Source organism: Microcaecilia unicolor, chromosome 3 (genome assembly GCF_901765095.1).
Source record: "Microcaecilia unicolor chromosome 3, aMicUni1.1, whole genome shotgun sequence".
Classification (NCBI taxonomy): Eukaryota; Metazoa; Chordata; class Amphibia; order Gymnophiona; family Siphonopidae; genus Microcaecilia; species Microcaecilia unicolor.
In genome coordinates, this window is record NC_044033.1 from 346,946,749 (window position 1) to 346,967,962 (window position 21,214).

General features: G+C 44.4%; 1 protein-coding gene across 1 annotated transcript in view; it reads right to left on the bottom strand.

The window, feature by feature from the left end:
- Positions 1-21,214, bottom strand: part of AKAP12 (A-kinase anchoring protein 12) — a 264,608-nt gene that overhangs the window by 78,212 nt on the left and 165,182 nt on the right. The window contains exon 2 of the mRNA XM_030198478.1: positions 11,770-11,887. Within this exon, the coding sequence (XP_030054338.1) occupies positions 11,770-11,887 (118 nt within the window). The remainder of the gene's footprint in view (positions 1-11,769; positions 11,888-21,214) is intronic.

Genomic DNA, 21,214 nt, shown 5'->3' on the forward strand with positions numbered 1-21,214 from the left:
CTGACTGTATTCAGCTTATCAGTCAAGATGTTTTCCCCTCCCCCCTTAGCTGCACAGCACCCTCACTCCTGCTCCTCTTTCCCCCTTCCACAGTTTCCCAAGCTGCTTCTGCACTTCTGCCAGGGAACACATGAGGCAGGGTGATGGTGTGACAGAGGCTATGTGGCTGGCACTCTATTTGCATTATGTGGAATCAATGGAACTTAATGGCACTACTTGATTACAAAAATCTGGCACCACAGGTAGATGCCTGATTTGTCTATGAATAAATTTGACCCTATCTGCAAGTAGATACAAGGATACTGATAGTTCAGTATATTTACATTAATACAACTTTCCCCATCAATGGAATAAATCCTGGAATGGTCCTGTGATTCAGCCTTTTGTACTATGTGCTGCAGAAGAGATACTAGCCCTCAATGTCTCTCTCTCTCTCTCTCTCTCTCTCTCTCTCTCCAGTCCCTCCCATCCTCTGTCCCTCACCTCTTTCCTCTCCCACCTTCTCACATCACACCCAGACCCTTCAAGTGTTTCTCACTTCACCTTCCTCCCCCACCCCCACCCCTGACAGAACAGGGAGTGTAGGACTTGCTTTTAAGAAGCCATATGTTAAGTAGTAAAGACATGATCACCACCCATGGAGTCACCTCCCCAGCTTGCCAATCTGTATAAAACTAATTCCACTCAGACCGCATAAATATGTGACCAACTCCAAAAACACAGACATCAAAAGGAAGAAATGTTCACAAGAGATAGGTTTTCTTTCTGGAATCCTGCTTATCCATATTTTTATCATTAATCCTTAGAAATCTGAGAAGCAGTCGGAAAGGGTGTAGACCGGTATAATATTAAACAACTTCGCATTCCACTAACTCTGTGTGTGACCTTGGGAAAATGACTATCCCCCTCTGCCTCAATTTATCCAGCTGTACCTCGGCAAAATCAAACAAAAGAAATATATTGCAACCTTTCTCCCAACCTTGGAAGTCTTCATTCACGTCAGATGTCTGAAATGTATTAGCAGGCTACCCACCCATGATGTGGTCAGCACTGCATGCACACTAGATAATATACACCGGGACTGTATCTGGACAAGAGATGGTATGTAGAAATGTGGACACAAGTGCTTCCAAAGAGAAAATCAGACTGCAGTAGTATCATGTAAGATTTTGGAGCATTAGCAGTCGAGAGAAGTAAATGCCTGCCCACTTTCTATGATTTTGCACCAAAAGACTAAGAGGCCCTTTTAAAAAAAACTGTGATAAGCACTAACACATGCTTATCACAGCAAAAAGGCATATCTCAGGGTACGCTGAGATGTGCTGCAGAAAGTTTATCATGTGCATGCGCTACCCACACACTAACAAATATTTTTAAACTTTCTGGCACAGGGGGCATGTCTAGGGGTGGAGAGTGGGCATGTGCTCACACACTAATGGACATCACTGAAGAATTCAAAGAAATTGTCCATTTTAAACCATTGGTTAAAAAAGGTTTTAATGTGCGGGAATGACCCTCGTAAGGGCAAGCTAAGGCCATTTTTTACCACAGTTTGGTAAAATGGCCCCTTAATCAGCACTCTGGGCATAATCAAGATCATTGCATATAGCAAAGAGACCATGATCTCTGAAACTGCAGCAGAGTGACCAGATGTCACTGTGATGTTCTTATTTCTGCCAAAAATGTATTTTCATTTAATTTAATAATTTGTATTCTTCCTACCTACACATTCCTAGGCAGCTCATAATAATAGATCTGTAATCAAACACATAACAACCATGAATCAAACTCAAAACCCTCATGCCTAACCCTCATAGACCTTAAAAAATATTACTGGGCCTCCAACTTATGCACCATCTACTTCTGGAGACAAGCACACCCAGACCAGCAACAGATTCAACTAGTACAATCTCTAATATCCACCACAGAAATCTGGGCAACTCCATTCTCCAGCTCCAATCTAGCACATCCGGCCTTTCAAAACCACCTCATCCCCCAGGCCACCTGGCACATATGGACCAAAACCCTCGCACACTGGAAACTCAATGTGGACCCCCCACCTTACAGATATCTTAAACAACAAGCTATTCCCACCAGGATAGGAACGCCATACCCGTTTCAACTGGGTACTCCAAAATAACCTGAGCTGCATCCTCGACTTCATCCACAATGGAAAGTTCCTGACTAGAAACCAAATTATAGAACAACGCACCCCCCTCCCAACCCTTCACCTTGATATAGACTTCATCCATGATAGAAAGTTCCTGAATGGAAACCAAATCATAGAAAGACGCGCCACCATCCCTCAACCTTTCACCTTGATACAGCTAGACCACTTCCTCCACACACACACAAATCCACCTTTCTGAGAAAACTCATCCCCTTGAAACAATACTGGTAAGACGTCCCTAGACATGGACATTTTTGATTTTCAGCGATTTTCGAAACCAAAGACGTCCATGTCAGAAACGACCAAATACAAGCCATTTGGTCAAGGGATGAGCCAGCATTTCTAGTGCACTGCGACGGAGTGCAGTTGGGGACGTCCAAAATCGGCTTTTGATTATACCGATTTGGACGTCACTGGAAGAAGGACGTCCATCTTCCAATTTATGTCGAAAGCTGGATGTCCTTCTCTTTTGAAAATGAGCCCAATGGTCTTTCATTCTCTCTTAACAGTGTTACGATACTTTAGGTATTTTAAATAGAAATCTCCAACATAGATGTCAATATAACATTTATGTTCCAGATGCTTTTATTACTTAGACCCCCTTTTACTAAGGCATGCTCATGTTTTTAGCACTAAAATTGTGGGCGCACGAAACGTTAGAGATGCCCATAGGAATGTATTGACATCTCTAACGTTTAGCGCGTGCTAAAAATGTGAGCATGCATTAGTAAAAGGGGGCTTTAGTTTATTGTTGGCAGTTGTAGTTAATACATACCTGAGGTTTCTCCTCTATGCCTCTTCATATCATGTCTTCCATACCCAGTGTGTGTTCTGCATCTAATGGTATATGTTTACAATTTCTTTTATTGTTCCTACTCTATACTTTACTATTACATTCCTGGATATTTTTTCCAATATTCTCTCTTGCTCAGTGACAGTATGAATAGATTTATAGTAAGGATTCTAAAACTTGGATAGTGAAACATAAGATATTCCCTAAACATAGGAAAAGCATTTCTTGAAGGCAGGTCTATCAAGATCTGCATGTGACTAGGCAATAGAGTATACAACTTTGCCCCTTAAACAGAATGAAGAAAACCAGAATAATCAAAGAAACTGACACATTCCTTTTTTATTTTTGTAGGTGAATATTTCAGTTTCCCTTGGTCATCAGGAAAAGCTAAGGGGAGGATTTGAGGATCTGAGTTGAGATTCAGCAACTGGACAGCCTGAGGCTGTGCTTTGAAGAGTTGTGATAAGCAGATCCAAGGAGAGATTGGCAAGTACTGGCTCCTACTTTTCTGTTTTGCCTCAAGCCTCCTTTCCCCCAGCACTCACACACACCAAGCCTGCCTGAATTTGAAAAAGGTACAGTCTGCCATGGGCACTGAGGCCTCTTGCCAAACTTCTGCCCTAGGCCTTAGCATGTGTAACACTGGCTCAGTACCCTCTAATACTATTTTACTGTTACCAGAACATTGTCATGTTAGGAAATGGGCTTAGCACATTTTAATACAGGACTTTTCCCATTTTTAACCTCGCCCTATTTAAGGCATTTTAAAGTATTTTTGGGGGGGATATCACGTGATGCAGTGAGCTCGGTGGCTGGGTTCTGCTGCAGCGTCAGAAACCCGGCTCTTCAATTCATGCTATTTTAAACTGCTTTGGACTTATGACCCAGCCCAGTTAGTTGTTAAGGCTGGGAAGATTGCATGGAAAAGTTTTAGAAAAATCGCCCACTGCTATGGCTAATAAACCAGTCTGCATGGAGAAGGGACGAATCCACAGTAGTGAATCTAAGAGGGTGGACCCTTCGCTCCCTGTGTCTCTGGCATTTTCGTACATACAGTTGGTGCAACTTACCTTGGCAGTCAACAAGGTTTTGGAACCTAAACTAAGTGCATTGTCTCAGAAAATGGACTCCTTTCAGGTTACTATTGATGGCATGTGTCTCGCACTGGCATGTTGGAGACGCAGCTCTCCACTTTGGAGGACAAAGTGAGGGCATATGGCTCTGTTGTCGAATGTCTTGAGCAGCAAGTTCAGGATCAGGAGACTAAATTGCCATGGGCGGGGCACAGGCATTTCTAAAATCTATGCGCATTGTTATAGAATACATCTGCTCTGCGCCTAATTTAGGCATCGGGATTTATGTCACTTATGGTTTTGAAATATTATTTCACTGCCTTGTATTTCCACATTGTATGCTATTTTATATATACTAGTAAAAAAAAGGCCCGTTTCTGACACAAATGAAATGGGCGCTAGCAAGGTTTTCCTCAGAGTGTGTATGTGTGAGAGAGTGTGTGTGAGAGTGACTGTGTGAGAGAGAGAGAGAGTGAATGTGTGAGTGTGTGTGTGTGACAGAGAAAGAGTGAGACTGGTTGTGAGTGTGTCTGTGAGAGAGTGTGTGTGTGAGAATGAGAGTGTGTGCAACTGCGTATCTGGGACACAGTGAGTGTGAGAGAGAGAAAGTATGTTTCATACAGATACAGTGTGTGTGAGAGAGAGAGTGTGTGTGAGACAGAGAGTGTGAGAGAGTATGTGTGCAATACACAGACTCTCTGTGAGCAGCCACCCATGTCCAGCGACTCTCCTCTCTCCCCTGCCCCCCCTCCAGCCACCCATGTCCAGTGACCCTCCTCTCTGCCCTGCCCCCCTCCAGCCACCCTCCTCTCCCCCTGCCTCCCCTCCAGCCACCCATGTCCAGTGACCCTCCTCTCTCCCCTGCCCCCCTCCAGCCACCCATGTCCAGTGACCCTCCTCTCTCCCCTGCCCCCCCTCCAGCCACCCATGTCCAGCGACTCTCCTCTCTCCCCTACCCCCCCTCCAGCCACCCATGTCCAGCGACCCTCCTCTCCCCCTGCCTCCCCTCCAGCCACCCATGTCCCGTGACCCTCCTCTATCCCCTGTCTCCCCTCCTGCCACCCAGGTTGTCCAGCGAATGCTTTGGGGCAGGCAGGAAAGATCCCCAATCTTGCCTGCCTGCCTGCTGCCAGCGCTGACCCTCCCCTGTTGCCGGATCACTCTTCAAAATGGCTGCCGAGACTTCCAGCTGAAGAGGGGAGCGATGGCGACCTTGGGGGGGTTGGAGGGAGTGAGGGCAGCAGGGGTGGGGCCTCGTGCTGCTGTTGTACGGTTGGTCAGTGCTGCGTGTGACGTCAGCCTGATCTACAGAGCCTAGCAAACCAACTCTGAAGAAAGCCACGGACATAGGCAGCAAGACGCATAGAACGTTGGAGGTGAAAATTATTATATAGGATATACACACCATTGTTTTGCTTAGAGGATTCTATATAGTGGCCTAAAGTTCCGTGCTGAAATTTAAGCGTATTCCATAACAAAGCACATAACTTAATTAGCTTAACAAGCTAATCAGTGTTGATAACAGCACCGAACAAGCAATAATGAGCACTAATTGGCAATAATTAGAATTTACGTGCACAACTCACTAAGCATATTCTGTAATGAACTGCACCTAAATTCTAATGCGTGCAGTTCAAAAGGGGTGTGGCTATGGGTGGGGATATGGGCATTTCATGGGCGTTTTAAAATTTATGCACGTAGTTATAGAGTATGGCCCAGTGCATGTAAATCTACATTTACGGCACATTTTTGTTGGTGTAAATGGAGGCATGTAGATTTAGGCGTGTATTTTATATACCGCACCTAAAACTAGGTGCCCTTAGCCCTGGCCCTCTATGCCTATGTGTAGGCTCAAGTGGTATATCAAAGTCACTCAATAATAATAATAATTCTTTACTTTGCATTCAGGTTAAAAGCTGGATCTTTCACAGGGAGTGCATAAATCAGAACGCTTTGACATCTGTATGCCCTTTGCAGGTACTGCATTGCCAGGCTGGAGACATCTTACTCTGGGCCCACCTTGTGAACAATGCCACCCACCCCCCCGGAACTGATGTTCTCTGTTAAACTGGAACATTTATGGGGCCAGAGGAGTCAAGATAAGCATAACAGCGCCATGCTAGACTGAGTCACTTCGGATAAATCCCATCCATTTGTGTGGCTGGAAACTCCAGTTCTGACATGGTTCAGTGTTAGAGGTACAAAGAATGCCCTGGTTGCAAAAACCCAATTCAACCTAAATAAATGAGGATTTAAAATAATGAAAACAGCCACATTCGAGCCCGGTCAAAGTGGACTATGATTACCTTGGCAAATTTGAGTAGAGAAGTATGGTAGCCGTGTTAGTCTACTTTTAAAGGTAATCAATAGAAATAAAACATGGAAAAGAAAAAAAGATGATACCTTTTTTATTGGACATAACTTAATACATTTCTTGATTAGCTTTCGAAGGTTGCCCTTCTTCGAAAAGGGCAACCTTCAAAAGCTAATCAAGAAATGTATTAAGTTATGTCCAATAAAAAAGGTATCATCTTTTTTTCTTTTCCATGTTTTATTTTGTTCTATTGATTACCTTGGCAAATTTGAATGAAATACTTGGAAGTCCAAAAACTGGATTTGAACTGAATATAGAAAAGCACAGCCAACCCAAGCATAATGCTATTATTATTACTATTACACTAGATGTTTTTCTCCAATTTCTTAACTGTGGAAAACATGTTAAGACAAAATAGCTTGTTTTTACCTTGCATTAAACATTATAACTAGAGCAGCATGGAGCATTTGCTATTCATATTTGAAAAATAACTTGTATGTCTTCATATATTAGCTTAAGATAAAACATTAAACACAAATCTTTTTTCCTCTGACTCAACAGCCTAGTAGTGAAAGTCTGGAATCTGTTGAGTCCTGAACAGAGTGCAGATTCTGCAGAGGAAGGGCTCCTAGGGGTGGGGTGTTTCAATAAACACCCAGGAAAGCCTAAATTAAATGCCAATTGTTATTGTTACATTTACATTCTATTGATGTTCCTTGTGTTTTGTAATTGATTAACTGTATGTTGTCCGCTGCCTTGAATGTATTTTGCTAGAAAGGTGGTTTATAAATCAATAAATCAAATGAGATGTATAGAACTATAAGAGGAAGTGCTGAGCAAATAAGATGGACTTATGAAATATACACATACAGCATACTAGTAAAAAAGGCCCGTTTCTGAAAGAAATGAAACGGGCGCTAGCAAGGTTGTCCTCTAATGGCAGTTATGTTTTTAAGGGAACTGTTAGGAGAGAGTATGTGTGAGAGAGTGAGTATGTGTGACAGAGAAAGAGTGTGTGTCAGAGACAGACAGTGTGTGATTGAGAGACAGAATGTATGTGTCTGTCTGTGTGAGTGAGAGAGAGTGTGTAGTGTGTGTCCCGTGTGCACCAATTATGCTCTCTCCCCTGCATTCATCCATATGCAGGATCTTTACCCTGCCCCCTCCATCCATCCTGTTGCAGCAATCCTCCCTCCCTTTGAGTTCGTGGCCCTCCTCCCTCCCTCCCCTCTCTCTCTCCTTTCCCTCCCCCCTCCGAGTTCCAGGGTCCTCCCCTCTCTCCGAGTTCCAGGGTCCTCCCCTCCCTCCCTCCCAGTTCCAGGGTCGTCGTCCCTCCCTTCCTCCCTCCCTCCCTTCCAGTTAAACATCTGAAGCGGCTCCTCAACAGCAACATCTCTGTAGTAACATCTCCTGACATCAGGCAAGCAGGGTTCTAGTGTGGGCCAGTGACATCAGGAGATGGTTATGATCCCAGTGAGACACATTCGAACGTTGAAGGAGCAAATTATTATATTAAACATTATATAGAGAAAGCCCAATTTTCAATGGTATGGCAACCACCTAACTTGTCAGATCACTGAAAATACACTTATGACTTTATATGACTATGAGGCTCATTTTCAAAGCACTTAGGCTTACAAAGTTCTATAGGTTACAATGTATCCATATAAAGTTATACTTGCATAAGTGCTGTCTAGCTTGCACATGCACAGGTCAATTTGCTTTAAAATAAATAATTGGAAACATAGGAAATGTCTATCTACAGTGGGGGAAATAAGTATTTGATCCCTTGCTGATTTTGTAAGTTTGCCCACTGACAAAGACATGAGCAGCCCATAATTGAAGGGTAGGTTATTGGTAACAGTGAGAGATAGCACATCACAAATTAAATCCGGAAAATCACATTGTGGAAAGTATATGAATTTATTTGCATTCTGCAGAGGGAAATAAGTATTTGATCCCCCACCAACCAGTAAGAGATCTGGCCCCTACAGACCAGGTAGATGCTCCAAATCAACTCGTTACCTGCATGACAGACAGCTGTCGGCAATGGTCACCTGTATGAAAGACACCTGTCCACAGACTCAGTGAATCAGTCAGACTCTAACCTCTACAAAATGGCCAAGAGCAAGGAGCTGTCTAAGGATGTCAGGGACAAGATCATACACCTGCACAAGGCTGGAATGGGCTACAAAACCATCAGTAAGACGCTGGGCGAGAAGGAGACAACTGTTGGTGCCATAGTAAGAAAATGGAAGAAGTACAAAATGACTGTCAATCGACAAAGATCTGGGGCTCCACGCAAAATCTCACCTCGTGGGGTATCCTTGATCATGAGGAAGGTTAGAAATCAGCCTACAACTACAAGGGGGGAACTTGTCAATGATCTCAAGGCAGCTGGGACCGCTGTCACCACGAAAACCATTGGTAACACATTACGACATAACGGATTGCAATCCTGCAGTGCCCGCAAGGTCCCCCTGCTCCGGAAGGCACATGTGACGGCCCGTCTGAAGTTTGCCAGTGAACACCTGGATGATGCCGAGAGTGATTGGGAGAAGGTGCTGTGGTCAGATGAGACAAAAATTGAGCTCTTTGGCATGAACTCAACTCGCCGTGTTTGGAGGAAGAGAAATGCTGCCTATGACCCAAAGAACACCGTCCCCACTGTCAAGCATGGAGGTGGAAATGTTATGTTTTGGGGGTGTTTCTCTGCTAAGGGCACAGGACTACTTCACCGCATCAATGGGAGAATGGATGGGGCCATGTACCGTACAATTCTGAGTGACAACCTCCTTCCCTCCGCCAGGGCCTTAAAAATGGGTCGTGGCTGGGTCTTCCAGCACGACAATGACCCAAAACATACAGCCAAGGCAACAAAGGAGTGGCTCAGGAAGAAGCACATTAGGGTCATGGAGTGGCCTAGCCAGTCACCAGACCTTAATCCCATTGAAAACTTATGGAGGGAGCTGAAGCTGCGAGTTGCCAAGCGACAGCCCAGAACTCTTAATGATTTAGAGATGATCTGCAAAGAGGAGTGGACCAAAATTCCTCCTGACATGTGTGCAAACCTCATCATCAACTACAGAAGACGTCTGACCGCTGTGCTTGCCAACAAGGGTTTTGCCACCAAGTATTAGGTCTTGTTTGCCAGAGGGATTAAATACTTATTTCCCTCTGCAGAATGCAAATAAATTCATATACTTTCCACAATGTGATTTTCCGGATTTAATTTGTGATGTGCTATCTCTCACTGTTACCAATAACCTACCCTTCAATTATGGGCTGCTCATGTCTTTGTCAGTGGGCAAACTTACAAAATCAGCAAGGGATCAAATACTTATTTCCCCCACTGTAGATGTTTCAAAATATTTCCATATTCAGAGCCACTAAATGTATAATTAGCACTGCTGAATTTGCAAGTATAAACAATATGTGACTATCTCTGGGAAAAAACGACTAAAGTAGCAAATCCAAAATGTTGACTGACCGATTTATGTCATGGGTCTGTAAGCAGTCTGTAAAAGCTACGTGTTTGAACTTCTGCAACTTTTATTTTTTTAAATATATATAAAAGGATGAGTTTGGACAGTGGTATTACAGATTGTCTGCTCTAATTGAATTCATTAAAATCTTATTTTTTTTTTTCTTGTGACTTTAGTCACCTTTTCCCAGAAATGGTCACATATGTATAAGTATAGAATATGTAATACCACATTATAGTGGTTATTATTAAAGAACTTGCCGGAACTCTCCAGAGTTACTGGGGGAAAGGAGCCTGAGCCTATGGGTGGACTGAAAGATCGAGCTCAGGAGGTCTGTGATGATGATTTGTTATAGCTCTGTTTTTACATTGTGTTTGTTTTATTGTGAACCGCTTAGGTTTAAGCGGGCTATAAATTTTAAACTAAATAAATAAAACAGGCACTAAAAGAAAGATACGAAACAAAGAAATACATTTGGGTGTTTTTCTGCTGCTCTATGTTGTGCCATGCCACAGATAACTGAAAATGCACTTTTGTTTTTCTCTTTATGCTTGGAAAGATCCAGTGCTCTATGGATGGTGTTACATGGCAAAGATATAAGACAAAAAAGTGAGGAGAATGAGTGAGGATACCAAGAAAAATGTTTATTCACATAAAAAATGACCCGACAGGGCCGTGTTTCGGCCCAAAGGCCTGCCTCAGGGGTCTTTATAACCTCAGGTAGTCTGATGTGAAACGTGCACTCTGAGAAAAATAGTGTAGCTGAACCCTCTTGGGTCTCCTCTCCTCTAGACAAATTTTTAGATATTAACCAGGAACTAGCCTGTTATACTCCTCTCGTAAAAGCCGTTTGCGATTACAAGAATGCTATAAAAACACAGGTCTCAGGGGCACTTTTACAGAGCGGCAGTAAGCCCAACGCGGGTTTACCGCTCGCTCTTCCAGGACTACCGCTGCCGGCGGTAGTCCTGCCCTGAGCGTGCGCGCCATATCTGGGGGAAAAAGAAAACCCCTGGAAATGGCTTGCATGGCAATAACACAGTGGTAATCGGGCATCGCTGTTCACTGGCTAGTTACCGTCGGGTTAGTGCGGGAGCCCTTATCGCCACTTTAATTGGTGGTGGTAAAAGCTCCCTGCCACATGGCCATATGAAAAGAGTTCTCTTACCACATGGCCATGTATGTCTGGGGGCTTTTTTACTCAATGCGGTAAAAAGGGCCCTGGCATGCAGGAAAAAATGGCCTCCGCTGCTAGCGCAGGGCCCTTTTCCCGTAGCTTGGTAAAAGGACTCCTCAGTGCTCCTACTTATACTGCATGCAAGTGTTTGCTATAGAACCACCTATAAAGTACAGCTAAGGAAGCTCAGACTCTCACTTCACTGGCTTCCGATCAGGTACCGCATACAGTTCAAGCTTCTCCTACTAACCTACAAATGCACTCAATCTGCAGCCCCTCATTACATCTCTACCCTCATCTCCCCTTACGCTCCTACCCGTAACCTCCGCTCACAGGACAAATCCCTCTTCTCAGTACCCTTCACCACCGCCAACTCCAGGCTCCGCCCTTTCTGCCTCGCCTCACCCTATGCTTGGAATAAACTCCCTGAGCCCATACGCCAAGCCCCCTCCCTGCCCATCTTCAAATCCTTGCTCAAAGCCCACCTCTTCAATGTCGCTTTCGGCACCTAACCATTGTACCTTTATCCAGGAAATCTAGACTGCCCCCAATTTGATTGACTGCACTTTTTTGTCCTTTAGATTGTATGCTCCTTTGAGCAGGGACTGTCCTTCTTTACGTAACTCTGGTAGCGCTTTAGAAATGTTAAATAATAGTAGTAGTAATTTTCTATGGGTCCATACGTTGGGACTCATATTAACTGTTTCTGCCTTTGTTCTATCCCCTTTGACACAAGTGGTTTGAGAGTGTGACCTACCATCTATAATGATGGCTTCCTCTTGCTGCCCATTTGCGTCCCCTGACTGGCAAGTGAGTTCCAATCGCTCCTCCTCTGTTCCATTCACGCTGGACAATTGACCATTCTTCTGTAGAACCTGAGTAGAAAAAGATGCCTTTGTTAGCTATAGCTTATGGCCATCGTCTTTCTGCTTCAATATACATTACGTAGCACTTTCAAAAGCCATTTCTACATGTGTTTTTATCAGCATTCAAGAAAGGCATTCCCAAAAGCAGGGATCACTGTAGCACAGTGGCCTAGCCAAGGGGGGCCTTGGGGGACTGGCCCCCCAATTTGGGTTCAGGGCCCCCAAGGTCTGCTGGTTTGGCTGGCGGGAGTCCTCAAGCCCTGCCAGCAGAAGCTTTCCTGCGATAATTATTTGCTGTCGCGCTGCTTGCCCTGCTTTACCCCTCCCCCATGCGCATGCTCATTTTTAGTGAAACTGAGCATGTACGAGCTTCGCTCATGCTCAATTTCAATAAAAATGAGCATGTGCACCAGAGCGGGAAAGCAGGGCCAGCAGCATGGAGGTGACTATCACCACAGGAAAGTTTCTGCTGATGAGGTTTGGGGACCCCTGCCAGCCCAGGTATGTGGGGTTAGGGCGGGTGTTTAAGAGCGGCCGGAAGGCGGGGCAAAATGTTCCCACATCACACACACACATACTTTGGGCTCATGCCCCCTCCTAAATCGAGGTCTGGTTATGCCTCTGCTGCAGCATGCACCATTTTGTATTTTCAAAACTATGTGCTTTGTTTTAGCCAGAAAAATACCTGTGGAAAAAGGAGGTACAAGTCCCTGTGGACACTTTTTCCTTACACAGTTTTCAAAGTGAAAGTAGACATTGTACTTTCCCTTTGAACACTAGGGCAAAGACCATGAGTAGAAAATGCCCATGGACTTAGCAGAAATGTGGGTAGCGTGCAGGTACAACCCAAAGGTATCTGAATCCGTAGGTCAGGGGTCCTCAAATCCAGTCCTTAAGGTCCAATATCCCAGCCTGGTTTTCGGGATTTCTACAATGAATAAGCATGAGATGAAGTTACATGGAAATACTTTTAAAACAAATAGGAGGAAATATTTTTTGTATCTGGGTTTAAAAAAGGTTTGGACAAGTTCCTGGAGGTAAAGTCCATAGTCTGCTATTGAGACAGACATGAGAAAGCCACTGCTTGCCCTAGGATTAGTAGCATGGAATGTTGCTACTATTTGGGTTTCTGCCAGGTACTTGTGACCTGAATTGGCCACTGCTGGAAGCAGGATACTGAGCTAGATAGACCATTGGTCTGACCCACGATGGCTACTCTTATGTTCTTATGAGATCTATTTGCATGTAATAGAGGCAGTGAATACAAATAGATGTCATACATATTCACTGTAAAAATCCTGAATAGCAGGCTGTGTTGTAGACCTGGAGGACTGGATTTGAGGACCCCTGCCCTAGGTGAACTTTCATCCATGTGCCCCCTCCCCCACACTTTGGCTCAAGGCCTCATCCCTTCTCCTATAAGTACAGCATCTCCCCATGTCCATCATCTACCCTTCCTTTCCATTCACTCCCAATTTGAGATATCCAATATCTGCTCTTCCTTTCCCTCCCCCCCCCCCCCCCCACCCACTGAGGCATCCAGGTTCTCCTTGGCAGCCGGACAACCCCAGGTTTCACCTGCACTAACCGCCGTTCCCCAGAGGTTGAGCCCCTAGATGCGGCCGGCCTGCAGGACTTACGAGACGGAGCTGGAAACGGGGTGGTGAACGTATTGGCCAGGCAGGCAGCAGGTCAAGAGAGTAATCCAGGTACAGGCAAAGTCATCAACGAGGGACAAAGTAGAGAGGAAGCAAACTACTGAGCAAGTAACACCTACCAAAGTAGAAGCCGAAGCATGGAGTTCAGGAAGAGCTCAGCTGATAAACTGCTGGTGTCTGACATCAGCAGGAACCAACAGGGAGAAGGAGAACAACCATAGGACAAGAGCAGGGGGAGGAGGAACCGGAAGACCAATAGGAGAGAAGCAAGGGAAGCCAGGTAGAGGGGAGCAGACACAGGTGCATGGAAGCAAAGCAATTGAGGAGCCGGCAACCACCGTCTCTCTGAACAAACCAAGAGAAGAACTACACACACACATGGCTCAGGGCTGTGCCAGTCAAGTGTGTGTGTCGACGGGACCCCACACAGCCCGAGAACGCCGCTTGTGTTGAGGTAGGGGACATGACACTGGTCTTCCTTTCCTTTCCTTCCCCTCCCTCTCCCCCTCCCCCCAGGTTTTTATCATCACCCCCTACCTTCCTCTTGGGACTGACCTTCAGTTCCTATGGATATACAGTATCTGCTGCTGCCATTTCCCCCCAGACCTGCGGCAGTAAACAAGATTCAGCATTGCTGTCTTTGGCCCTGATGTTCAGAACCTAACGCTGTGCAAGAGACAATTAGTGCCAGACTAGCACTGGCATTAATGTGCACAGAATGTTTAGAAGGCACTAGCTCAGGAAACAACATATGCGGCAAAGATGGCTGCAAATTGTATTTAAATGTTAATGAGATCATTGGTATTCCCTCCTAATGCTCAGAGAACAGCACACAAGTGGAGTGGAGGAGTGGCCTGGTGGTTTGAGCACTGCTCTTGTAATCCAGAGGTGGCCAGTTCAAATCTCACTGCTCCTCCTTGTGATCTTGGGCAAGTCACTTAACCCTCCATTGCCTCAGGTACAAACTTAGATTGTGAGCCCTCCTGGGACAGAGAAATATCCAGTGTACCTGAATGTAACTCACCTTGAGCTACTACTGAGAAAAAGGTGTGAGCAAGATATAAATAAATAAATAGTGCCCTTAACCCTGAAAATTTACTGCCAGCTCAATAGTGGTGTCCAGGGTTTTGAAGACAGGATTTCTTCTTTTTAAAATCTACCAGTTTTGATTTGTTACAGAAGGAGAAGAATGCCCATCAGAAACAAATATGTGCAAGTCCGAGCAAACATGAAAGTGAACGCACACATGGGCGCCTGTTTTCTGCCATTAACTAAAAGCCTTTCAAGTGAAAAAAAAAAACTTGAAAAGCTTACATTGAAAAGCGAAGAACAATGGCACCAATGTGTGCTTCACTTTTGGGTTTGTTTTGGCGTGTGCAGAAGAGCTGTGCTTTCCACAAAACTTTTGTGCGATCCTTCCCCTTACTTTCGGTCTCACAGCGCACATATAATTTGCATGCCATTTGCATTGAGGAGTTCCACTTGTGCGCTGTTCTTGTGGTATAGGGTGGACGTTGTTCGTTTTAGTGCCAGAGTTCTGTGCATTGGCCTGTCAGGGTCTTCAGCAGCTATGCATGCTCAAACTTTGTCACTTCTTACCCCCTCCTGTTTTGGAGGAGAAGGGATACGCAGACCTTGAACCATGATTGTACTCGAGGCCCTGCGCCAGCCGTGCTGAATCTGGTTTAAAGTCACTGATTGCTAAGCTGGTGCCCATCCCCCAAATTCTGCTGCTCTAGGCGGATACCTATTCTACCTTATATTCAGAAATCCCAATTTTCAGCGGAGTGGTAACTGCCTAACTTTATACAGCTATCCTAAACATATAAAGTCAGATCACTGAAAATACACTTCAGCTTTATATGACTAAATATTCTTATAAAGTTGTATCTTCCATAAGTGCTGTCCAACTTGCTTAAAACATATTGGGAATTATTGGAAATGTCTAATGTAGATGTTTAAAATTATTCCTAGATTCAGTGGCACTATCTCCCTCATTCTATATACTTGGGCACTGGTAAACCACTTTTGGCTGTGGGCTGAACTAATCCCAGATATTCAAAGAGGGGCATGTGCAGCTCCCGGCACTGAATATCCGGATATGTCCACCGACCCACAAGTTAATCGAGCACCAGCCGATATTACTACTACTACTACTATTTAACATTTCTAAAGCGCTACCAGGGTTGCGCAGCGCTGTACAATTAACAAAGAAGGACAGTCCCTGCTCAAAGGAGCTTACAATCTAGACAAAAAGTGCAGTCAATCAAGATTCAGACCAGCGTCCAGTTAACTCAGCACTGAAATGCAGTTACTAATCTGGTTAGCGGACAGAAATCACGGTTGCCAGATGGGAAAAAAATTTCCCAGGCCAACCCATGCCCAAAGGCAGCCGTGCAAGCGCGCTCTTCTCCTCCTCTCCTCTTCCTACCATGTGCTGCTGCCCTGTGCTCTCCTTCTCAAGCTGCTACTGCTGCCTGGTGCCTGCAGCTCTCTGCGTGGCTCCTCCTCCAGAGCGTGATCCTGTGATGAGTCATCATCAGCTGATGACATCATCACCCACCTCACCCTCCTATTAGTCAAATTTAGAGCAGGAATGCGGCTTGAGATGCACCAAGCCTCATTCCGGCTCCAAATTTGACCAATTGGGTGAACACTGAGCACTAAAGACAGCACCGCCCCAAATGGCCCAAAAAGTTGCGACCTGTGACCGGAAGAAATTGGCCGCAAGCCCGCAACCAGCTGAAAAAACCCACCCAATCCTGTGGGCAAACTGCGGGGTTGGTAAGCCTGCAGAAAATCGCCGCCAACTGGCTAGGTTGCCACTTCTCCCTAACTCCACCTCTGGATATCAGGTGCCAACTTGCTCAGTGGGGTTTAACCACTTGGGAGCCTCTCCTGCCCAGTTAAACCCTTTTGAATATCAACCTCATGCTGATTTGTACAGCTACAATTTATGCATTAGCCATCGGGTTAGTTTTAGAACAGAGCCCTTATATTTTTGAATATTGAACTAATGTATAATACAATAAATTTTTATGAGCATTTGTCTTGTGATTCAACATAGATTAAACCATTTGCCTTTGAATGCAACTACTAGTTCATGTAAAGGCACTCATGCCACAGGCAGACATCAAAGTACTGTAAAGGCGTAAGTTAAGTTCAAATCTCTTTTCAGGAAGCATCTATAAAACAGCTATGGATAGTCATTTCTTCAGTAAACAAAATAGAAAAATACTGTCCTCATTAGAGGCAATGGCCGGTGGTGGGAGGCAGGGCTGGTGGTTGGGAGGCGGGGATAGTGCTGCGCAGACTTATACGGTCTGTGCCCTGAAAAAGACAGGTACAAATCAAGGTAAGGTATACACAAAAAATGGCACATGTGAGTTTATCTTGTTGGGCAGACTGACTGGGTGGACCGTGCAGGTCTTTTTCTGCCGTCATCTACTATGTTACTGTATTACATCCGTAGCTAAAGTTTGAACTGATCTTTTTTGGGCTTCTCCCAGCTTTACAATGACTAATGTAGCAGGGCTCCTAAAGTGGTTTGGGATGGCTCATGGTTGACCTTATCTTTAATGCCACAGAAAACTGAAATTTGTTCATTCCAAAAACAGGAACAGCTCCTAGATTTAACAAACATTTCTAACAGAAACTTCTTCCCAAAGAAGAGGGGGAGAGAGAAAGAGGGGGTATCAGGTAAAAAAAAAAACAAAAAAAAAAAAACAAGCTGCTATGCACAACAGCTGGCTTACTGAGAAGTTAATCAGACATTTGCAGCAGATCTGCCTTGGCAATCCATCACTAATCAAATAAAGGCTTCTCTGCTTGCAGCTAGTTTTCAAACAAAGCAAACAAAAGCCAGAGTAATCTCTGAGTGAAACTGTAGGCAAAGTATCAGATGGGTTTGTTCCTGGGCCGGTTAACACAAATTCTTGAACCATGAGGTTTTTTTGTTTACTGGGACTAACAGCTCTGCAACAGCAAACCTGAGAATGAGGGCCAAACAACTCCCTAAATAAATTATGCAGTGGCCTATTGTTCTGCAGGCCCTCCCCTGCCAAATCAAATCAGGAGATGCTCTCAGCACTGAACTCATTAAAGCAGTATTTCAAGATAAGGGAAACCACAAACAGAAGTCAGGCCTTCAAACAGGGCACCACACAGTCCTTTGGCATTTGTGAACTTAAGGGTGTCACCTCTCTGGATAGATGTAAATGAGGGTGTTAATGGTGCCCTTCCTCACTGAAGTCTACCTTAGCATCCTCCCAACAAAGAGATTTTAAAAATATATACACTTTATAGTCATGAATAGGAGCACAGCATTACTCTGAATTAGATATGAGATTAAATATGCAAGTGTGTATATATATATATATATATATATATATATATATATATATATATATATATAATTCATTCATTCTATAAATGGTGATCGGAGTTGGGTGCCGTTTATAGAATAGTGTTTGGTTCCGGGATCCGTGCCCAATTTTGAATGCGAGGATTTACACCAACTGAAACCTGGTGTAAATTTATATGCCTAAATTAAACACAGATCTCCCTCATTCTGTAGCCCTGCGCACAAATTCAAGGAATGCCCCTGATCTGCCCATGCTCCTCCCATGGCCACGCTCTCTTTTCAGATCTACATGTAAAGTGTATGCACTGATCCCAGCACCTAAACATTCATGTGTAAATATAAATTGATGCCAATTAGCACCAATAATTGATACTAGTACCCAATTACTGGCGGTAATTGGCTCTTTTGTCAATTAAATGGCACATGCAAATTGGGTCCAAGCCCACAAGCAATTTTGAGCACCATATATAGAATTAGGGGGTATCCACCCAGATTCTATATAGTGCAACTAAAGTTGGAAGTGCAAATACAGTGCGGATGAATGCTGGTTGTATTCTATAAACCGCACAGAATTTTAGGTGCATTCTATAAAATTTAGGTGAACTTGACAGAATACGCCTAGGTGTGTTTTTTACCCTGCAGAATTTTCAGGTACCATAGATAAAATCTAGCCCTATATTGGTTTTAACTGACAGAAGCAATCTCATAGTGAAATAGTTGAACTAAAAAGTTAAGACTTAGCATGTAATATCACAGAAATCAGATACTACAATTAGAGAAAGTGGAACTACTTTTTTATTGGACTGCCTCATTTTTTCAGGGGCATAGCTACCATTGAGTGAGCCCGACAAAATGCCAAGGGTCACCCAATGGCAGGGGCTGCCTGCTGTTGCTCCCCTCCCAGGTCCCAGCATCTAATCCCCACTGCAGGGCTTAGCATTTCTTCCCCCATCCCCCACAGAGCCAGTATCCCCTTTGACCCTCAAAACTCATGGCAGGCAGCTGGCAGAGGCAGCAAGGTAGACAGACTGCCTCCGGCTGGTGGTGCTAGGGCCTTCCCAGCCTTCCCACTGCTGCATTCCATCTCTCTGACATCACTTCCTGTGGGCAGGATGCGGTAGAGGAAAGACCCTGGTATAACTGGCTGCAGGCAGTCTGTCTACCTCACTTCCACTGTCTCTGTCTGCCACCCATCACAGGTTTCTATGGTCAGTTATAGAAAACTCATATAATGTGGATGGTGGAAGAGTAGCTCAAAGCTTACAGCAGCAGGCAGAGAGAGAGAGGGAGAGAGAAAGAGAGACACTGGTTAGAGGGATGGAAGAAAGACTGAGGAAACACTGGATGGAAAGTATGAAGTGAGAAAGGGGCGATATTGGACGTAGAAGGGTGGAGATGGGGGAGATGTTACATGGAAGAAAGAAGAAATTTTGGTTGGAAGAAGGAGAAATGGGGAGGGGGAGACACTGGCTAGAGTGGGGGATATACTTTGTGGAAAAAGCAGAGAGAAAATGTTAAAGAGGGAAGAAATGCTGGCTGGAAGAGGAAATGCTACATGGAAAGGGAGAGAGAGAAGGGAGATGTTGAATGGAAGAAGGAAGATAATGCTGGCTGGAAGGAGGAGAGAGAGAGGGATACAATACTGGTTGGAAAAGGGAGTAGAGAGGGGAGATGCTGCATGGAAAGGGGGGAAGGCACATGCTGCATGGAAGAGGGATGAGAGGAGAAATACTGGATGGAAGCGGGGGAAAATAGAAAAAGGAGATTCCATAAGGAAAGGGAGAGAGGCAATCCTGGTAGGAAATGACAAAGGTAATCCAGATTGGAAGGATAGAGGTGATGCTGGATGGAACAAGGAGCGAGAGGTGAGATGTTAGATGGAAGAGAGAAGAGAGAATGGAGGAGAAAGAGAGAGGAGAGATGCCAAATAGAAAGGGGGAAGGGAGGAGAAGATGCTGGATGAAAAGTGGAGAAAAGAGGGGAGAGAGAGAGGGCAAATCCTGGATGGAAGGGGGACAAAGATGCTGAGGTGGATGGGGAGGGGAGAGAATACATGCTAGATGCATGGGGAGAGAGAAGAGGAGAGATACTGAATGCAAGAGGGGAAGGATAGAAGAGAAATGGCAGAGCCTGCATGAGAGAAAGAGATGAAAAGCTGTGTGCAGATGCAGTAAAAAGAGGGCAATTGAAAACTGTACGAATAAATTAAACCTGGACAGAGACGGAGAAAAATAAATGGAAGAAAGGTGAATAGAACAGATTCTTTCTTGTCTGCTCTCTTTTAGTTAATGCCTGTATACCACCATGGAAACCAGACAGAACCCTTCACTGTGTCATATCTGCAAAATGTGCTGTTCACTCAAAGACCGCTGTGGCCTAAGCTTTAACTACTGAACACAAACTACACCAACACCTGAGGGTGAAGAAGCAATACTTGCTCAGTGTCTCTCTCCTGGTTTCTCAGTATTATCTGCTTCTAGGGAGTCCAGGAAAGAAGGAGGATTAGCATTTATCTGTCGGGACTCACTGCCTGTTTCAGAGATTAATCATAAGATACTACCTTATTCTGAATTGCTTCTCTTGCGGCTTAGCTCCTCTCTGACATCTCACTTTCTGCTTTTCTATTTTCCTCTGTCTTTTACAACTGACCATGACATTCTTTATCCCATACCTTGTCACTTGCTTTTGTTCATTTTCCAAAGCTTTTTATCCTGGGTGATTTTAATTTTCACGTACATCCCCAAATAGGTACCTATTGCAAACACTTTTGTACCTTACTCAATAACGTATCTTTAACTCAACATGTTTCATCCTCCACATACAGACCTGGATTTGAATTTGTTACATTTCTATGCATTGCTTATTGCTTGGACAGATCATTTTCTGGTCTTTTTTGAGTTAGAGTCTATTGCACCTTCCAGTAAAACCCCCAAGGTCATCATTTAAGGAGTCTCCTTGGCATTGATACATCTACTCTATCACCTTTAGATTCCATATTTCCTCATAACTTTGGCACATTTTCATTGGAAGGTATGATTTCTGTCTGAAATTCTTCTCTTTCTACAGTTTACGATGTTATTGCTTCTGAACAGCCAGTAATAACCCATCCAGGTAGACATTCTCAATGCTATTATGAACACTTGTGCCTTCTTAAACAGCAAGCTTGAAGAACAGAACAACTCCGGAGATGGTGACATTTTTTGATAGCTTTCACATTTTGCATGGGGTGCCATTCTGAATATCACCAAGTGATAAAATCAGTAAAATGGTCCTTCTATAGTTGTATTATACATTCAGCCTCCACTCGCTCTAAGA